At 31.1% G+C, this 22,704-nt stretch overlaps 2 protein-coding genes across 2 annotated transcripts; both read right to left on the bottom strand.

The window, feature by feature from the left end:
- Positions 1–3,467: 3,467 nt before the first annotated feature.
- Positions 3,468–8,435, bottom strand: LOC105126992 (Tetratricopeptide repeat (TPR)-like superfamily protein). The gene is made up of 3 exons (XM_011028055.1): positions 5,302–8,435; positions 3,862–4,290; positions 3,468–3,779 (listed from the first exon to the last, which is right to left on the bottom strand). The coding sequence occupies exons 1-2, from the start codon at positions 8,293–8,295 to the stop codon at positions 4,246–4,248; spliced, it is 3,039 nt and encodes a 1,012-aa protein (XP_011026357.1). The 5' UTR covers positions 8,296–8,435; the 3' UTR covers positions 3,468–3,779; positions 3,862–4,245.
- Positions 8,436–9,054: 619 nt separating this feature from the next.
- Positions 9,055–13,318, bottom strand: LOC105126993 (S-adenosyl-L-methionine-dependent methyltransferases superfamily protein). Its single transcript, XM_011028056.1, has 6 exons — positions 12,403–13,318; positions 11,844–12,054; positions 11,201–11,498; positions 10,369–10,749; positions 9,863–9,940; positions 9,055–9,369 (listed from the first exon to the last, which is right to left on the bottom strand). Exons 1-6 carry the CDS (start codon positions 13,036–13,038, stop codon positions 9,171–9,173), a joined length of 1,803 nt encoding a protein of 600 aa, XP_011026358.1. The 5' UTR covers positions 13,039–13,318; the 3' UTR covers positions 9,055–9,170.
- Positions 13,319–22,704: the final 9,386 nt, after the last annotated feature.

Genomic DNA, 22,704 nt, shown 5'->3' with positions numbered 1-22,704 from the left:
CCGTACTGTGGGATGATAAGTCTACATGGATTAGTGACTCCGCTGACCAACTAGAATTTCAGATATGATGTGCATAAAGACTAATACTATCATATTTCAAAACTCAACTCATGACATCAATCAAATAAAGAGTTATTACTTCAGAAGTCAATTCAAAAGTATTATCTCATATCAAGAATTCAACTTCAACAATTGATCATGTTTTATCGTAACAAATGATTATATATATTATCAAGAAGCATGATCCAATTCGTATTAACAATTTAAATATTTATATTATTTCTCATGCATATAAAAAATTATCCACTCACTTGACTCTAAAACAAACATAATTCAAAAGCAGATACCAGAAGAAATCCAACAAATATCCCGCAAATAGAATATCAAAATTATTTGAATACAAAAGAAGACATACTAAAAAATAACTCAACAAGAATATACAACCTATTTAATACACTTAATTAAGGGTTTAACTCATAACCCTATATGTTTATGAATTAAACTAGTCATTTTTCCCCAAAACCCAAATAATTAAATGGTGTTCTCGAAATCTAATTCATAAGAAAAAAATCATAAAATTTGATAATAATTCATCAAATAAACCTCAATTATCCATCAAACCAATCTGAAAAGCTAAAATTACAGCTAGGGATCAATTTGGAATTTTATTAAATCTTTAGGGGTAAAATTGTAATATGTTAAATTGGAGGACCAAACTTAAAATGTCACAAATTCATAATTATACTGAAATTTTGCACATAATTCATCCTTAGTTCTATCTAGAATCTCAAATTATACTCCAGGGATCAATATGTAATTTTTTTCAAAGTTTAGGGATTAAACTGTAATTTTCACAAATTAAGAGATCAAAATAAAATTTTCACAAATCAGAATATGGAAAGGCCTCACACAAGTACCAACAAACTAGAATTTGATAGAAAGGAACATATAAATATTTATTAATGACATTGTTGTCGTTTCATATATTGTGATAAAAATATATATGAAATTAAAATAAATAAATAAATAAAACTTAAAAAGATAGTAGTACCCTTGAGTTCATTTTTATGGGTGTTAATGATTAGAGGGCATTGTAGTCTTTTATAATAAAAATAATGTAAAACAACCTAAAAAATCCTTCTACGAGAGAGTTAATTTGTTGGTTTTGTCTTTAAAGGCATCAAAAAATGATATTATTTTTTTTTTTTAAATATCCCTTAAGTAGTAGATTTTAGATTATTTTTTTAATGTTAAATTATTAATGTTATTGTACAAATAAGACAAATTTACTAATTTAATTATTTTACAGTAAAAAGATCATCTTGCCTCTAATACCTAATTAAAATGTTTTTTGAGTTAGGGTGATTTCATCATATCACTATTTCAAAGAATAATAATCCAAGTGTTGGGCTAAAATAGTGTCTCTTTCAACTCTAATTTTTTTCTTAATGTTCTTATTATTAAATTGTTACTATTTCTTCTACCTTGTTTCAACTTTTTATTTTTTATTTTGTTATGTGGTGCAATGGTAAATATTATATCCATCATTTTATTAGTGCCATTTAGTGAATATGGCAATCGTAGCATAACAATTACTTATAAATATATTTTATGTAATAACTATTCTTATATAACAAAAAATATTCTATGATCTTGCACCCATCTTATCTATTTTCTAGAATAGCACTACGATTTTAATTTGGAATTATGTTGACAAATATTCTTGATTATTATTGAACATAATTTTAACCAAGATTAATTAATTTTCCTATAAACTAATTGAACATAGTTACACCCTGCATTAACACTTGCACTAATTAGATTCCAAAACATTAATATCTCGGTCAAACGTTTCTTTCTTTCTTTTTTTTAAAAAAATTATTGTTTATAATTATATTTAAATTATTAAGTATTCAGATCAACTCAAATCACTTTTAAAATAAAATTGTTTGAATAATTTTTTATATAAATAAAACAACATTTCTCAATAAAATATATATGTAAAAACCAAAACAATATTGTTTTGGATAATTTTTTTAAAAATGTATTAGCTATTTATATTTTTACTGACCCAACCAAATTAATTAGATTTAATTAAATTAGTATTTAAACAAAAAAAAAAACTTAACACGAGCTAAAGTCAAGATCAACAAGCCTCACTGAATTTATAAGTCAAGTCTCAACAAGTCTCACTTAAGCAAAGCCAAAGCCAAATTTAATAATTATGATTTGATTTTTCATCGTATTTCTTTCAACCAACGTGAAAGAGAAAATAGGAATCAATATTTATCAGCTGACCTTGTCTATTCCACTCGCTAACTTGTCATCTCTTTGATTAATATAATAATGGGTATTATTGACATTTTATTTAAAAAAAGGAAAAAAATTAAATTTGTGGAGCTTGAAATATACGTATATTAGAGTACTATGATCTCACTATCCCATCAATAACTCAGGTTCAATAATAATAAAGAATTTCGGGTTGAAAAGTAAAAATAATTAGCCTTTTTAAAGAATCTATAGTTCTCACTGTTTTACTACAAAACCTGAAAACCATGAAGCAAGGGAAAGTTCTGCAGATCTTGTACGACGTCGGAAGCCTGTGACACGTGACCAATGGACCCTCTTTTATTAGGCAAATTCATAATTGACAAGTCATCTCACCACCCCCTTATCATCCACAAGGATGAGTTCATCAAAGAAAAAGATTAATGGCTTTTCCCATACATTCCCCCTTTCCTCGAGGAATGTTCAAGCTTGGAAGTTACAAGGAGGGCCTAGCTGACCCTCTCCCTGAACCAAACAAGATTAACAAAAATAAATCATATAGATAGTAATTAAATGATAAAAATTTGAAATTAAAAAATTTATTTTTTTATGATTTCATGTTTAAATTTTTAGTTGTTCATATAATGGTTACTGGAAACTTATATGATCGTTAATTTTAGAACCAATATGATTAATTATGATACACACAAACTGATTCGGATACTCATATTAATTTAAAAAAAATCAAAACTGACTCGGATACTCATATTAATTTAAAAAAAATCAAAACATGGAAAGAAAAAACTAATTGATTCGATAAAAGTTTATTCAATCAAAATTCATGACAAAAAACAAATAGTTTTTAAGTGTTAATATAGTTTGATTTGGACACTTTTGATTATAATTTTTTTAAAAAAAATCAATTTCAATTTCAAATTTTAACTGAAACGAACAAACCTAAACCGATGAAAGCATAGCACAACTAAAAGTTCATTTATTTAAATTGAACTTTAATGATTTTAACAAATATAAAACAAAATCTGATTGATCATTTTGTTCAAAATTTTGGAAGAAAAAAAATCTCACTTCAGTTGGGAATTTTTATTCAAACCAAACCATTTAGACCGATACTCTACTCGACTTGAAAGTAAGGTTCAAATTCTGTGAGTGCGGTGACGATTTTAGGACTGTCAGAGAGCTAAACCAATTTTGTAGCTGGACCATAATTAGAATTATGTATTATAGAGGAACAAGATGAGAGATTAAAAATCCCATCTTTAACACAACAAATGGGTTACACAATGGGGTAAACCTCCCCTCCCTCTGTTCATCAGTCCTACATATCCTACATTTGCATGAGATTCAATCTCTAATCTCTTAGGACAACGCCAATTACCTAAACTAACTAGCCCCACAAAAGTTAACATTTTAATCTAGTAAACTAATCCTCAAGGTTACAGATTAATCGTCTGAGGAGCACTGCCACGGGGAAACAGTTTAGAGGCACTGACCTGCAATAAACACTTGATTAGCAACGTATATCATGCAAAATGTCGGAGGGTGTGAAACAGAAATATGTAAGAAATGGAATACCGGCTTCATTAGGCTGTGTGATTGAAGAGCAAAATTCCTCCTTGTTCTGCAGCGATGCCAACGTCTTTCATTTGACTCATTGCAGCTTAACAACCCACAAACCAATTATTGAGAATGTTAAGTTTCCAAAAGTTGACCATCCATTCAGCCTTTTGCACTTGTGCATTATCATCAGCTGAGCAAGGTCTCTGAGCAAAACTTAGTGGTGCACCATTGAGTCCTAGGATTGTTAGAAATTCCATGTCAATCTCCGGGCAAATCACTTGATGATGCAGTGGTTGTCAGATTGATGAAAACTGTCTCAGTCTACGAGCAAAGCGATTGTACTGAAGTTTTGAACTGTCAGGTTAATCGAACTCAAGAAAGTAACGTTTGCAGCAAAGACTAACTTGTACGAGAAGTTTCTTGTTCTTGGACCCAATGGATATCCTGCTCAAAAGAAGAAATTGCAAGCATTACCATCCATTGGAAATCTAAAAATTACACAACTAACTTGACATTGAAGATAATTTAACATGGAAAATGATGGACATGGCTTGTAACTTAAATATTTAGAACTGCCAACTCTTAACAGCTTCTGATACTCGACATAAAACAAACACTATCTATTCTATCACTAGTATTGATATGTCCTCGGACACTTCCGAAATCTTGGATATCCAGAAAATATGACCAGGTTTGATTCATAAAGAAGTTGGTTAAAAAAGTAGACCTAATTCAACCACAAAGGACGGGTTTAGTAAAAGTTTAGTAGCTCTTGGTTTTTTTTCGAAACTCAACCACCTAATTCAAACAGCTATGCTGAATAGAACTCTTCTCTAATATTCAGTTCCACAATCTAGTTCGTTTGGTATAAACTTGGCAAGAGGACATAAGTATCAGATATTTAAAAGGTCCTGCAAATAAACTGAAGCCCTTAAAGAAAAGTTTTGAAATAAGGATTGCAGCACAAATATAAGTTATTTCAGGCCACAAAAAACTTGTTGCAGCTCTGGATAGATGCAGATGGAGATCACTTGGCCTAAGTTTATGTCCTATTATAGGTCTAGAGTAAATAACTATCATTCAGATGTGGGATCAAGATGACTCTTCCAAAAAATGAAAGAAGTGCTTGGTAAATTTTTCAAACATTTAGAAACATTTAAATGACACAAAAGACAGATTTAAGATTGGTCTCTTTGGCAAGAACTTTCATTTCCTTTCTGGGCAAAGGGAGTAGCTAATACCTTGGTTTCTAAGAGCACAGATATATTCAGAGATGGTAACTAATAGTTTGTTTACCATCTGAGAACGCTGCCATGACATGCTTACTGATAGGTATTCAATTGACTTTATAATAATAATAGATAGGAAGCACATAATGACATGATTAATAAAGGAAAAAATGTGTTCGGAAGAGAATAAAATTAGCAGGAACGAAGAAGAAAAGGAGAAACAAACCATTTGACATATGCTATCTAACAATTGCAAGGCTTCTTCCCATCTGTTGACTCTGAGTAGACCTTTAATAAGGTGAACTAAAATGCTTAGCTCTGGAATGCTTCCCCTACTGATCATGTCCGCATACAACTCAAAAGCCTTATCAGCTTTATGTGCAAGTGACAGATTCTCAATCAAAGTAATGTGTACATTCTGATTGGCAGCAGAAAATGGTGAAAATGATGAGAGCTCTTCATTCAGCTCAAGAGCAATCTCTAGTCTTCCAGCCTTGATAAAATTATCAATCAGGACTCTATAAACTGGAGCAACTGGTACTGAATCATTCTCACTTATCTCAGATGAAAGATCAAGAGAAGCTATAAATTCACGATTGAAACCTTCAATGACTTTACGATAACCTGCTACATGTCTTGGCCAGTATGTCTGTTTCATCTCTTCTAAAAGTTTGTGGGCCTCATCTAAAAGGCCAGTAGAACAGCAGTGGTTTATCAAAACCCTATAGGTCACAAAATTTGGAGCACAGCCCTTGGAACTCATTTGTTGCAACAGCTCAAGGCATTTTTCAACTCTCCCTGCTTTTCCAAAGCCATCAATCATTGCAGTATAAGTTACGACATTTGGATTACATCCTTTTTCTTCCATCATAACCATAAGCTTGTAAGCTTCATCTGTCTTTCCAACTTTGCAGAGGCCGTCAATCATCTCGGTGTAAATAACAACATTAGGAGAACATGAATTTTCTAGCATTTTGGACAGGACTTTCAAGGCAAGATCTAACCGTTTATCCTTAAACAACCTATCAATCAAAGAGCTGTAAGTATATACATTTGGGTCATACCCACACTCCAACATCTTAGTAAACACTTCTTGTGCTTCGTCCAGCTTGCCAGCCTTGCAACATCCATCTATAAGGGCATCATATATGACATGGTTTGGCTCACAACCTTCCACTGACATAGATTTTAGCAAATCCCGTGCCTCTTTGACCTGATAGGCTTTGCACAAACCATCAACCAGAGCTCCATATGTAAAGACATTTGGTTCATTCGAAGCACCATCAACAACCCTGAAATACATATCAACATCTGGGATCTCCACATTTTCCTTTTTCATTATTTTGTAAATCTGGCTAGCTTTTTCAATCTTCCCTGCTTTACATAGACCATCGATTAAAGCTGTATACGTGACAATATTAGGAGTACAACCTTTGGACAGCATCATCTCATAAACTTCATTTGCCTTAGACACCTTCCTAGATTTAAGGTAAGCATGTATAAGAGCAGTATAAGTCACAACATTTGGGACACAACCATCTCTTTCCATTTCATCAAACCAGTTGCGAGCCTGTTCTATTAGACCAGCTTTACAAAAACTATCAATTAGTGTAGTATATACATACACATCTGGAGCGATACCATTCCTTTTCATTTCTTGAAACAATTGAAAAGCCTTCTCTACTTTGGATGCATTGCACAAATAACCAATCACTTTTGAATAAGTACTGGTATCAGGTATAAAACCCTTACTCATCATTTCACGGATAACATTATATGCCTTGTCAAATTTTCCAATCCCACAAAGACATCGAGAAAAATTGCTAACGTTGACTTTATTTAGTACAACCCCTGCTTCAAGCATTTCACCATAGGCTTTCTCAGCCAAGTCTAACACATCCTTGCCTGGCTCCTCGCTGCTACAAATACCGCCAATCAATATATTGTAAACGACATAACCTGGCTGGCACCCACATTGCACCATTTTCTTTAGCAACTTATAGGCATAGGCATAATCTCCAGATCTGCAATAAGCATGAACAAGAGAATTAAATATCCTAGGGCTGGGATAACAGCCCTCTGTGATCATCATACTAAGAATTCTCTTACATCTACCAAGTTTTTCCTTATTCAAACACCCACAAAGCAAAATCCTATATGTCAAAACATTAGGAAGGCAAGAACTAGCCCGCATCCTGGTCAAAAAATCCATAGCTTCTTCAAAAAGCGAAGCTTCACATAACCCTGATATCATCTTCGTATAAAGCACTGTATCAGGCACAAATTCTTCCTTCTCTAGTAACGACAAGGCTTCTCTCCACTTTCCTGATTTACAAAGGGAATGTGCAAAACAGCCCAAAGTAAACTCATCCATTCTATACCCCATAGTTGACATCTCCCTATGAACCAAATATGCAGAATCTATTCTCTCAGCTCTTAAAAACACCTGAACCAAAGCATTATAAGTCAACCTTGACGGCTTATACCCAAAATCCTTTAGCCTACCTAACTCCTCCAATGCAGCATTCCACAACCCATTTTGACAACATTTACGAATCAATACATTGAGCAACTTCCCTAACACTTGCTTGTCATCATCCATAATTTCACGCAAAAATTTCTCTGGTACTCTATCAATACTATTATTACTACTACTTTCTAATATCTCTAACAAAGCATTGTACACGGGCAAAGTATGATAATACCCAATTTGCCTACCAGCCCAAATAAAAAAATTAACACACAATTCAGGGATTTTAAGTATATTCAAAACCTCAACAACCAAATTTGGATTCAATTTTTCCCTGTGCTCTCTTAACAATTTCAGGGTCTGGTTCCCAAACCCATCATTATTATTCAAAATCACATTTGCAATCAAAGTAGCTTCATTTGAACACTTACCAAGATGCCTATCTTCACTAGGACTTAACAAAGAATCGCGTAAAATTGCGAATTCTTCGCTAGAAAAGGCCTCGACCCGCGATTCCACTTGCAAAAAAGGGTCATTTGGATCAACCAGTCCTTCAAGATTGTCACTTGGAGAGGTGGAGGTGAATCTGGTAGTTATTAAGGTTGAGTTTTGGCATTGAATTTTGGGATTTTGGCTGGAAAGTTTGTAACTTTGAGAATGAAATGATGAAAGGGAAAGGGATTTTGATTTACGAGAGAAAAGATAAGGATTTAAGTGAGAAAGGAGTTTGGTTAAGACCCTCCTTTTCATTTGATGTTTGGGAGAATTTGAAAGAGAAATTGATTTTTTAGATTGTTTGTTTGTCTGTTCAGTTTAGGATGTAGGGTTTAAGGAGGGTTTTTCTTTTGCAGGTGGATGGATTTTTGGGTCTCCTATGCTGGTTGAATGATGGGTCGTTTTCCTCTAAGGTTCGGAAATTATGTCAATTTTCCCATTTTGTACAAATATTTTTCAAATGCCTCAATTATTTCAATTTCACTTACATTTTGGGCCTTCTATAAACTTGAAGAAGGTTGTAATTTGTTGAATCATGACCTCAATGTAGGAAGTAGAGGGGCGACATTGAAAACAAAATTACAATCCTTGGACGATAATTAAAACAAAATTGTAGCTTAGAGGAGGCATTGAACGAACTCTTAAGCCTCAGGGAGCATTGTAAGCAGGAGACGCTGTGTTTTGTTGAACAGCAGGTCGTTTAAGGCCTCCCCGCAATGAATTCCATGGGAAGTATTTTATTATATATAATAATAATAATAATTGTTTTGATTGTAGCTTATGAATACAAGCTTACATAGAGATTAACTTGAAATTCAGTCAATCTTGGTCGGGTCAAATAAAAAAATAATATTATTATTTTGATTAACCTATTTATATGCTTAAAAATTTTTTAATAAAAAAAATAAAAATAACAGTTTTAATCTCTTTTTTTTTTATTAAATTGGGTTAAACAGCTTAGCCTGAGCCCTTCATTATGTTAATTCTCGAATCGGCTTTAATATCTATGAATTCTAAGTGAAAAATATTATGCATAATAATGATCTTTTCACTTAATGTACTAGTGAACAATGATCTTCGATATGGTTCTGTAATTCTTTGCTTCATCTCCTTGATAAAGAATATAAGACCTAACAACAAGTGTCAATCAATAGTATTTTCTCTGGGTGGAAAGCTCCATTCTCACTATGTAAGATCCTGCCATTCCATTTCATCTTTTCTGCAATACCTTTCACTTCAACAATGATGTCAACGTGATCTCTTATTATAACAGCTCCTTCTGGACGAAGAATCCGGTGCATCTCCAGAAGGATATCGAGAATGCTGCACCTGCACGAGACATGAACAATGCAAATAAGAAATAAGCATTTTTATCCCATTCTTCTGTGGGTAGAGTATGGAGACTCATTTATGAAATCATGCCGGCGACCAGAGAAGATTACTGCAAAACTGAGTGATCAGAGCTAAACTCTAGTTTTCGGCAAATTTTGGCATGGATATCTGCATGTATGGTTGTTTATACAGCAACAACATTGGAGAAGATTCATTAATTTTTTTCTTGCAATCACAGGGATTCAAAATCTGAAAGGCCAATAGAAAATTTAAATTAATTGTGGACTATAAGAGTTATCTGAAGCTATCATCACTGATGCTTTCAACAGTGACACTCTTAAGTCCTTTTTCGAATCAATTCACTGAGCCTCTCTCTTTCTTTCTCCTTTTGTATTTGAATAAAACTTATCATGATTTTTTTGTTGCAGGATACTGACTTGAAGAGAATTATACGATCATTCAATAGGGAAATTTTGAGTAAACTGCTTACTTGTCCATATACATGCTGAATACACCATGAGCATGTATCAAGTCGTATGTCCGAGGGTATGTTGAGAAGGCTTCACACCTGCAATCCACCTTCTATTGCTTCACATCTGAATAAATGAAAAGGAGTTGCATTTTTCTTCTGGAATGCATCTTAGTTTATCAGTTGTTTTTTCTTAAAAAAAGAAGAAAATGATTTTCCAAAGAAATAAATGTCAAGTTACGCCAGTATAAGCCCTTGTCAAGGAATGGTCAGTCATACAAGGAAATGGTTTCATAAATACGTGTGAGACAGCGTTGGGGTTCAAAGATATGAGTAAACCAGGAAGGGATAAAAGAAGAAAATTGAAAATCAGACTTCACTTTCAAAGATTCAACTTAAGTGTAATGCACAAAGCAAAGACTGCAGAAAATTACAGAGATCAATGATCTCCGCAATGTATATTACCATCATTGAAAAATGGAAAATCATGCTAACCTGAAAATTCAAAGAACTAATTTCATTCTTACCAATTCATGTATGTTCCAATGAGGCCACGATCGTACACAATGCTAAGGTTGTTCTGTTTAGCATCATAAGGTACTACATTCATTACCCAAACTGGATATTGAGTCAGTGCTGCAGCAAAACCTCCTATGCCAGCATTCATATCCATTATGTTTCTGTATCGGCCTCTGGAGAGAGATTTGAGTATGATCCCATAGTGTCTAACTCTTCTTTTCCATAACTGATTATCTCCTTCGAAGGCCGCACCTGAAATTCCTTCACTTTTAGTCCTAGGAGGAGCAATATTCAACCTTTTGGACCATTTTTCAAGAGAACCCCCTGAGATGTCGTGGATATCTGTTACATTTAGAAGAGGAGTAATACATGGTTCCATCTTTTTATACCTGTGAAAGCATAAAGAGAAATGAAAAAAATTTATCGTGGGTTATCTGTACATTCAGAAATGATGAGATTCCCACAATGTTTTACAAGATTTCATATTCACAAAAATTATCATGGGCTTCATGTCTTGAAATAAGTTTAGCTTGCAATGTAGATTTGGTGATGTTTTTTAGCATCCATCTGCAGCATCACTCTAGTTACAACATACACCAAGAGGGAAGAGTATCAGACAAATTCTGACATGATAAAAAAAGTAACCTCTATCCTTTAGACGTTGTCGATGTCAGACAAATTGACAGGAGTGAGCACACTACAACCCAGAAGGCAAGAGTCCTTTTGCAAGATTGCTATACCAGAACTCTTGCATATTAGTCTGATCCAATTGCAGTGTCATGACTCGTGATTCATGGAAATTACATTGGCTAAAAGTGAAAATACAATGAACAAACTCACCAACCAGCATCAGGATCGCTGTTAATACAAAACCGGGGAGATTTCCAAATCCTTGACTTTATGATGCAGTGAACGTGGTTATTTGGTTTTCTCCACACAGCAATTGCTCCCTTCTCTGCAACTTTCTTCCAGCACAGTCGCACAGCAAGATCTTCCAACCTTGCTTGCTCTTGCTCCAATTCCTGAGCTCCCACCTCTGACCCCTTGTAATTAGCCTTCCAATTTATAGGTGGTCCAGAAAATATCCAGTAACCACCAGGACGCAACACACGGTCAATTTCCATGAGGTAAAGTCCATCTAGCCATTTGCATCGTGAAAAGAGAGGAAAAGAAATAAGACATCGGGATCCCATTGAACTTCCGCAAGGGGACAAGATCATGAATGAAATGGTTGTCTGGGGGGGTAAGAACCAAGAAAAACATAGATGCAAAATGAATCAAGTTTTTTTTTTCTGAAATTGATATGATTCTAAGTTGACTCTTGGAGCAGTGTAAACATTAATTCCAATATAAATGTTCTTTTATCAATCTCAAATGCACCGACACCTTCAAAAGCCATGGAACGAAAAACGAAGACACTTTGTTTGTCACTTAACATTATCATGATAAACACACAGCAATGAATAGAACCTATTGTGAGTACCATATTTAGTCCATGGAACCAAGCATCTGGCACAGTGAGCCATATCAAATGATCTTGAGGGGAATGGCAACCGGTGGATGCTAAGTATACCAAGCATGGCTGGAACTCCTCTTTCCAGTGCAAACTGTAATTGAGCTTCATGTTTATCACTCGGCGCTATTGACATTGTGAGGATGTTATAATCCATTAAATGTGCTCCAAAGCTTGCAACCTGGAAAGAATCAACGAATGGCCAAAATTTTAGCAAGCAGAGTCCAAGTATCAAATTTATAAGAACAGTTGTGATTCGCAATAAGTTCATATGTGATCAACTTCTACAATTTTAGCCTCTCTAAGCCCCCTCTTTCAAAATTGAAGAGACAATACCTACAAGCAACAGTAAAAATAGGTTAAATCCATTAAAAATTAACACTCTTTACCTCTTCTCCTTCGTTGTGCTATGAATCATCACAAACCCAAATATATAAGATCACAATTTAAAGCATGCCTAAAATGCAAGCACAGACAAGTTCCACCAAGTACCTAAACAAGAAGCAATTCATAACTTTCCATAACTTACCCCGCATCCAACATCAAGAACGGTCCTTATACTCCCAGATTTCAAAGGCACAAAACGTTTAATCTCATCAACATAACCCTTAACTCCTTTGCGAAATGATGTCCCACCACCTGGAAAAACCAGCAAATCACCTTCCAATCTAACCCAATTCTGTGTTTTCTTGACCTCACTCAGCTCCTTAAAAGGCAGGTTCTTGAACCAAGCGTAGTCCCTACTCTTTGGCCATGAAAACGGTCTCTTGTACCCAGCAGGCCTTGGAACCAAACACGGTGGTTTTTCATAAGGTTCAGGGCAATGTCTCTCTCTACTAAAGAATCTTTCAGCAGTAAAATCCGTTTCTCTTGATGGATCATGGCAAGGACAGTAGTTGGTGAAGTTCGGAGGGCAGAAGTTGAAGAATTGTAGGTTTCTGAGAGGTTCTTGAGGGGGAGAGAGTGTGTGGTGTGATTCAAAGTCAAGAACAGACAATGAGAAGTTAAGCTGGTGACATTTAAGTGGCTGTTTCTGCTCTTGAAGAGGGGGGCTAGTAGAATTGTTGGAGCTGGTGTAGATACCAAGAATATAGGAGAGAGAGACAAGGAGAGTGGAGATGAGGTATTTTAAAAGGGGATGCTTGAGAGGGTTTGGTTTTGCCATTACTGTCTCTCTGCTGCTGGGACTTGCAAAAGTCCACAAATGGTGGGGTGGAAAGAAGTATTTTTGGAGTTCTTTTTGGTATTATAAGAGCTCTGGCCATACGTCGAAAAGGAGACGATGCTCATCAGTGAATTACTGTTTTGGAATTGGCCACATTTTCAGAGGATTTGGACTTCTATTCTACGAGTCTCGTAAAGCATCATACCTTGAACTTAAAGGCCTATCACTGTTTTCCAATAAGCCAACATCTTGTTAAAGAACATTCAAAAAGCACAGCAGATGTGGAATGAATGCATCAATGCTTCTGGCAGAGAGAATCATGACTACATGTTCTTCACCTCACGGCCAGTCCTAGCTTATTTCCATCTGGGGAGACGGATAATGACCGCTGCTTCTATCATTATGATGATTTTTAACTGATAAATTAAATCCCGAGCAAAGTCAAAGCAACATCGATCAGCTGGTGTGAACCGGTAAGAAACTCGACTCCTCTGCTTTGATAGACAAATCCTCGAGAAAATATGGCAACAGCCAGAACCTAGAAAATTCATGCATTTGAAGCGAACTGTAACAGGTAATCAAAGGGGAATCCCTGCATCAATTCGAGAAATAATAAAGTTTTTGACAACAAGTAGCATATTGATTCAGTAAAACCGATTAACTTGAGTTTTTAGTGATTTGATTTATCCTGTTCAAATCAAACCAAATTAATACTAAGAATTACAAATAAAAAAAACATAAAATAATATTATTTTAATAAAAATAATTAAACTTAAAAATTTTTATTGCATTTAACCCGGCATCAAATATAAAGAAATCCACGTAGCATTTTTATGCGAGCACTTTCTAAACTGTTAGCTTGTACTTGTTGGTTTTGTTCCGATACCCTCTTATAAAACTTAATATTTTATTAGATTTGATCAAGGAAAAGACTGAATCTATCTTAACCTAAAAAATACCTTCTTTTTTTAGCATATTTATATTTTACATCATACTCTTTTTATATATATATATCAAGTGTATAAAAGTTTTCCAAAAATTCATTCTAGTTTCGTCGATATTAATATTATATCAAAAATAATGTATAAAAATCATTTAAAAACCCGTCATATTTTCATCAACATTAATACATATATCAGTGATATTTCTTATCAACATTAATATATATATTAAAAATAATTTTTCTCATTAATACATATGGAAGAGATATTTCTCATCTTTAATACTATTAGGATAATATTATATTTTAGCCCTTTTTTTTCCATAAAAGACTCATGAACTATAAATAGGTCATGAATCCTTTAAACAAAAGGTTTGAAATCTCCATTATCTATTATATATTTATTTCCAGAGTATCTCTTCGTAATATTATTGTATTTTTTCTTAAAAAATCATTGATTTAATCATCAAAAAACCCCCCCAAATTCACCAAAATAAGAGTTTTTACAAGTATTAAATACCCGTCTCTAGCCACCTTAGCTAGAGAAAATGGATCAAATTGACAAAACTAAAAAATTAACTAATTATTCAAAATATAAGTCCTGTCCCTACTCAACTTGGATATTTTAAGACATCATCATGTTCATTGGTTTTAGTACTTGCATCATAGTTTGCTAAGATAATGGTCCAAAGTGAGAGATATAACTTTTTGATGAAGTCTATAAAGTTGTTAAATCCAACATTTAATGCTAGTTATTAATGGACTGAAGATAGATCTTACACTTATTAATTAAACTCGGTCTAGTCTGGTGAATTGACTCAAAAAACTCGAGACTAGGATCCTGACCTAGTTGGGTTTCTAATTGAACTAAATAAAACATTAACATATTCAAATATGATTGACCTAACTAAATTTTTAGTAACTCCGTTGACTTGACTAAATTAGCTCACGATGAATGTTTTGTTAAAAACAAGAATAAAAAGTTGTTGTGTTAATAAAAATAATTAACTCAAATTGATTTGGTGACCCATGAGTTGATCTAAAAATCTAGATATATTTCCGAATCAATATTAAATCGAGTTTAATAACTATATTTATTAATGTTAAGAGTTTCCTATAGTTATAGAGAAGGAAATCATAGTGCAATATGTTGGCTTTGTAAAATTTCTTTGGCATGTGTTAGGCTTGAGAATCTAATATTGTTGTATTCTTAGTGATTTTTATCCATCCTACTTCTATATTAAAATGTCTTAAAATATGTTTTGCCTTATTTTTTTTAACATGCATGTAATATATTTTCTTAGACTTTGGACCTCTCCTTTTTAGCACCCAAAAATTCAAAAGCTAGAGTGTGAGATGCAAATATAATATATTGTTACTAAATTTAGGCTGAATTGGGGAATAAAAGAATAGCATATGAATGAGCTACAAATGAGTGGGGGAGGGTGGGTTTGAATTCAAAATTAATTATGAAATTTGAAATATGAGCACAAATATTAAACCTAGCCTGGTAAATTAACTTAGGAATTGGAATGAGACCCAATATGAGTTTAAAAAAATTGTTTTTATTAAAATAATATTGTTTTATTTTTAAATTTCTTAGTATTCACCTAATCAGGATTGGATTAGGTCAACCGAATATTTAATTAAAAATCCATCAAGTAAATTTAGTTTTACTAGGTTAGCATCAAATCCGATTCAACCAAAAACTCAATATAGATCAAGCTCTAGATATTGAGTTTTCCTTATTAACTCACGAGATCGAAATTCTAGATATTGAGTTTTCCATATTAACTCACGAGATTGAAACGAGTTTAAAAGCTATGTTTAAGGTCATGTTGATTTGATTTATATGGACTAGAGTTAATTTATTTTTTATGCTAGCTAATAAGCTTGTGCCAGCTTTGATTTTTCTATTGTTCTATGCCTTTAATCTTGCATTTTAACCTTCAGATTTTATTAATAACACACCAAGAAAAAAAAAAAAAGGATGATCATATTGACCAAGTTTCATTAATTTACATCTTAGTGCATAATCTAACTATAAATTTCATTTAATCAATATCTTATATCTTTATATGAAGTATAAATTAAAATGGATGTGAGAAGAGACGAAGAAAGCTGGCCTATATCATTTACTTCATCCTATCTAAAATGAAGTAATTTAAGTAACTCACATAAAGAGGTTGTAAGATATTTATCACCTCCAAGTTTTCAATTTTGTCGGTATCTCCTCATATTAAGGTTATTGGTGGTATAAATGGCACCAAAAGTTTTTGCATTCTTGCCAACATAAGTTGAAAAAACATTTTTACAATGTCATAATCCATGTATGACATGAACATACAAGCAATGGGAAAGAAATTTTGGCGGTATTTAGTGTTAATTATACAAAAAAAAAAACTAAAAAGGCTAAAACATTTGTTGTGCACGTACTCATATTTCACTAAAGATTCACATGAAATTATTATTTTATCCTTGATTGACAAACCTACAAAGCTTGGGATTTAGGGTATGAAGGTATTTTCCATGAGACATATTAGTCATTATAGGAAAGAAAGGGGTTAGTTGGTATTTTTACATCTTTTATCCATAATATAATTACTTAATCACCCTTGAAGAAAAAAAAATTATCCTGGGGTAAATGGGCTTTTCATGTTTTTTTAATTTTTTTATAAAGTGGAATTACATGGATGCTTTTAAAAATTAATATTTCTTGGCTTTGAATGCAATGACACTTTAGTTATTTTGTTATGTTTTTTTTTTTGTTATTTTTATGTGGGGTCATTGGTAACTAGGTCTTTTAATATACATAAAATAATATTTTAATTAAAAAGTGGATAGCACATGCTAGGCACTGCGTGTGCTCTTCGAGTGACGTGTGCGGCGTCAAATCAACCTCGAACACCGTTGTTAGGGATGACATTCGATGCGCCTCACCGTACATGTCATGGTGGTGAGGTGCGTGCAGTAAGAAGACCAGTGATTGAGCTCTCACAACGTGTTTTTTCCCTCTCTTTCTTTTCTCCCCTCCTAAAAAAATATGTTGGCTATTGCAAAAAAAAAAAGAAAAGAAGTTTGGTTATTTATTTGTTGATTAAAATTAGATTCTCATTATTTTGATTGCAATATATTTAATCTTGAGTCATTTATTGAGTTAAGTTTTTTTTTCATTATTATCACTTCATATTTGATTTTTATATCATATTTAATATTTATTCTTTTAATTATAATGTATTTGGTTTTAAATTCTTTATTGATTTCTTTTTTTAATTTCTTCTCTTGACATTTGATTTTTATACCAAATTTTATCTTTATTTTTTTATTGTTATTTTTAGTTTTTCTTATCCTTTTCTTAATTGAAATTGTTTTTCAATTTCATCCCTTATGATTTTTTTATGTTAGATGTTTTTATTCTTTTCAAATCTATATTTTTTTCAGGACAAAAAGTCAGGAAGAGAGGTTTTTTACGTCAGTTTCATCCCATTTTATCAATTCCATCCTTAAAATTTTTTCACTGATCAATCAAAGTACCTTTAAATCGGTCAAGTTAACTAAGTCATGTCAAGGTAACTTCTACATGATTTAATTTTAAACCTCGATTAGATAAGAAATAGGATAAAAAGATTTCAATGTTGATACATTGTAATAAAATTATCAAATAATCTATTAGATAAGAAATAGGATAAAAAGATTTCAATGTTGATACATTGTAATAAAATTATCAAATAATCTATTAGATAAGAAATAGGATAAAAAGATTTCAATGTTGATACATTGTAATAAAATTATCAAATAATCATCTATGACTTAAAAGTTCTTTTTCAGAACGGGTTCAATTTGAGGCACATAGTAAAAAATAAAAAGAGATATTAGTTTAAGTTTAATTAAGTATATTTATTTATATAGTTGATTAGTACTTAAAAGTGCATTTTTATCATGGTTTTATATCATCATTTTGCACTTGAAGTATCAATAACTCCTTAACTAAAATATGTTTTATAATAATGTATCTAATAATATAAGATACCTATAATTTATGGTAAATGTCTATTTTTAATGCAGGCCTATCACATAAATGAAAAGATTGATTGATGACTTGAAGAACTTAAATTGCAAGGATAAAGAGATGGCCAAACTTAGAAAAGAGATATCGGTGCAATCCAAACCGGAACACTGTTCGGTAATTAGGTCATATCTAGAGCTATATATCTCAGATTTAGGTCCAATTTATATGGATGGAAAGGTAAGACATAGGCCTACAACTTTCATATGGAGCCCAAGATCTAAAAAGGCCATTATCAAGTCCAAATTGTAGCAACAACAAAGAAGCCCGAATCTGTCTTCCAGCCCGAGCACTGTTCGGTATTTTGGCCATATCTAGAGTTCTAGAAGTCGAAATGAGCTGAAGTTTTTACACAAGAAAGCTGAGACAATTGCCTACAACTTTCATGTTTGCAACTGGCTCCAATTTTGACGTTATCAATGATGTTTTGGGCAGACAAGAGAAGATAAGGATTGTCACCAAGTCAAAAGTTGGCCACCCACTTATCAATTAGTTATCAAATCAATAGTTCCCATTTTTGGCCTATAAAAGAAGGCATTTGCCATGCATTTAGGCATCTTGGTTTCCAGATCAAGATCATGCTCTTCCTTTCTCTCTTTGTATTCTTTGTAATGTTTATGTTTTACTTTCATTAATATCAAGTGTATGCCTTTCATTTCCTTTTCTTTACTTAGTTAACTTTTATGTTCTTATTTTGTTTATCTATTTTGCTTTCTTTCATTATGTCTAGCTAAGTTAGTTATGTCAAGGTGAAAAGGTTACACTAATGGTGTAAGAATAAGTATAATGTAAACTTAATATGGACCTTAATGTTTGATACTAACATGTTTTATATTTGTTATCTTGTTCACTCTTTAATACTTTGCTTGTTAAATGACTAATCTTGATTTATGTTGTATAGCACTTGGTACAACAAATGCTTGGCACTTTCATAGCCCATAATGTATGGTATAACCGACACCTGAGCTATGAAAGAAACTTGATTTGTTGTTAACATAAGTTATAATCATGAATGCTTGACGAGATTTACAAGTATTAGCATTAATTGAATAAGATGACTAATGTAATCATGTTAACAATATATAATCTGATTGGAACCTCCTTTGTGTGTGGTTTCCAATTCAATAATAAGAGTTTATACTATACTTGTTTGATATACCATTAGTGGAACCTCTAACCTTGACATTTGTTATTATTATTGCTTAATCCTTATATTAATATTTGATCTCCAAGTTCTCATCATCATCATCTTCTTCTTCTTCTTCTCTTTCTTTATTATTATTATTATTATTATTATTATTATTATTATTATTATTATTATTATTATTATTACTATTGTTGTTGTTGTTATTGTTGTTTTATAATTGTTGTTTATAATTTGTACAATTAACCTCCCTGTAGTTCGACCCCGGTCTTGCCGGGTTATTTATTACTTCGACACTCCTATACTTGGGAGAAGACATTAACCTTTTAGTCGTGTCAATAGTATATCATATAATACACCACATAAACAAACAAACTTTAAAGATAGAGGGAAAACAAAAAAGACAATTAAAATAACTAAAATTATGAAAGGATACAGGAGCATGTTCGAACATATTAGTAGATAAGATAATATAACAATAAAAACTAGGAAATCCAATTATAAGCAAGGTCTGTTTGTTTGCTAAAAATAATGCCTATTAGAAAATGAATTTTTAAAAAGTAAATTATTTTTCAAAATTTGGCAGTGTCATAAAAAATAAATTGAAAAATATTTTTCAGTGTTTGATTATATCTTGAAAAATAATTTATTAAATATTTTATTTTTTAAAGTTTATTAAAAGAATAGAGATCAAGTTTGATAAAAAAAAAATTTGAAAAGTGATGAAATTGAAAAAAAAATTAATTTTATAAATTATTCCAAATAAAAAAATAGCAATTAAAAAAATAAGGATCAAATCTATCAAATAAAAATTTGAAAGAGAATGAAATTGAAAAAAAAATCAAATTTAATAAATTATTTCAAATAAAATGAATAGAAATAAAAAATAAAAACCAAACCTAACAGATAAAAAAAAAATCAAAAGATGATGAAATTAAAAAATAAAAATTTTAAATTTATAAATTATTTCAAATAAAATAAATAAAAATTAAAAGAATGAGGACCAAATATGATAGATAAAAAAATAAAATAAAAAATAATAATTAAAAAAATAAATATTAAAATTGATAAAAAAAAATCATGTTATAAAGGTAAAATTAAGGAAAATTAATAATAATAATAATAATAATTGAAAGTTTAAAGACTAAAATTAATATAATCAATAAATACCATGATTGTTTTTTAATTTTTTGCAACTTATAAATAGTATGTTTCATTTGAAATAAAAAAAATATCTTTCTGGAAAACCAAATAAAAAAATAACTGAAATTTTCTCTGTTAATTAATAATAAATAAATAAATATAGAAAAAATTAAAATAATTTTTTAAAAAGCACTTGGCATGGATAAGGTGCGCGTCATGAGTACTGCTATCATAAGTTCCCTAATGGGCCTCTTGCCCAATGAGCCCCCCCCTTCGTCGTGTCGGCAAGTAGTGCGAGTCCAATTTTTTAGATAATTAATTCCCGAATAAAAGTCAAGACCCAAGTCATTTCCTCCTTCTAGAGAAGCTCCAATAGTAAAACTAATTTAAATGAATTAAATTATTACTATAGTTTTTTTAAATAGTATAAATAAAATTTTTATTTTTATAATTAATTTTTATTTATTTATTTAATATTAACACTTTTAATATCCTTAAGAAAAATATTGAGAAAAACTATGAAGATTAAAGGATTAATATTTAAATAATATCTTTTTAATACTTTTACCTTTTTTAATTAATATATAGGAACAACTTTTCTGTTATAGAATGGTTATTTTGGCTATTTCTTTGAAGCCGAAAAATCTAAAAATCTAGTTTTTTTTTTCTTTTGATTTTTTAATTGGAGATGCTTTGGTGACCAGAAAGCTAAATCAAAAAATATATTGAAAAATTAAAATTTATTTCATCTAATTGAGTTTTTAATAATTTGAATAATTAGTAAAACCCAATGAAATCAAATTCAAAAACCTTTTTAAATAAAAAAAATATTATTTTAATAAAATATTTAATTTAATAATTCATGAGAGAAACATATTTTTTTAATTAATATTTAAATTAGATCATATAAATACAAGCTAAACATCATATAACAATCCTCAAGGTAATTTTTTAAAATAAAAACAAGTTTTAAAAACTTCGACTTTCTTACTATATTTATAGATAAAGAACATGGATTAGATATCTGAATTTCATATAATTTTTTTTAAAATCTGAATCTTAAATCTTTATTTATGAATCTAATTTTAAGGTTTATAATCCTTAGTTATCTTAAATCAAAGTATTATTAAATTTTATGTCTTAAAATGGACGATTCCTTCTTTTATAATTGGAAAGGATAACAATAGTTTATTTCTATATCTTCAAACATCATTTTTTTTTTTTAAATCTGGTTTCTTGAACAAAAATTCCGAGAAGGATTTCTCACAAGTTAATTTACAAGTACATAAGATTGAATAATTAGCTCGTTAGTGTGTGTTTATTTTATAGACAATTGTCTTCTAAACAACAAGTGGCTTCTCAAGAAACGTTTAAATAAATGATTTTTTTATTGTTTGAAACGCGGTTTCCTGCATGGACAGCTCCGTTTGTTTTTGTGTGGTCGGAAAATGCTCACGTAAATTCTTTTTTTGTTTTAAAATATTTTTTTTATATATATTCTTAAATTATTTTGATGTGATGTTGTTAAAATATATTTTTAAAAATAAAAAATTAATATTTTTTTAAGTTTTTTTATGATTTTAATGTGTTGATAAAAAAAATTTATCTTAAAGTATTTTTAAATGAAAAGTCATTTTGTAATGTGTTTTGCATCACAATTTCAAATATATACTAATGTAATGTTTTTATATTATTTTAATTTATTGATGTTAAAAATAAATAAAATAAAATAATATTATTTTGATATATTTTTAAATAAAAAATATATTTTAAAATATTTATTATAATCCCAACACACGCATTTCTAGATAAAATGGGGTTTCATGTGATTTTGGTGGTGTTTGTGACAAAAATAAAAATTATTTTTTAAATTATTTTTTATTTAAAATAATATATTTTTAAAAATATATTTTTAATATTAATATATCAAAATAATTCATAAATATATATAAAAAAATTTAAATCTTCTTTTTTTCGAATCCTGTTACTTCCTCGGGAACAAACAACCCCTTCATAGAATGGTAGTTGAACACGTGTTTGGTAGTTAAAACCGTTCAATGCCTTGTGCAAGAAGTATTAGCGTGGCAGATCCATATTTGTACACGTATCACCTCATCTAATGTTTTTTATTTGATCGAAAGAGGCATGTGGTCTTCGAGGGTCGGTGGATGGTGGCCTGAGATCTCTACGCCTGGCAATGGTCGGCACGCCACCCCTAGGCGACGAGGACCCAAACTCCAAGATCCATGTTGATAAAGCAACTTTCAAGAACAATTCTTATTTTCCGAGACAAAAAACATGTTTGTGGGCACGCTGTGAGTGGCTGGAGTTGAAGAGAGACCCATAATTTTGTTTAAGGTCCACACGGTTTTA

The sequence above is a fragment of the Populus euphratica genome, unplaced genomic scaffold, assembly GCF_000495115.2.
Source record: "Populus euphratica unplaced genomic scaffold, PopEup_1.0 scaffold50.1, whole genome shotgun sequence".
Classification (NCBI taxonomy): domain Eukaryota; kingdom Viridiplantae; phylum Streptophyta; class Magnoliopsida; order Malpighiales; family Salicaceae; genus Populus; species Populus euphratica.
This window is presented reverse-complemented; position numbering and strand designations above follow the sequence as displayed.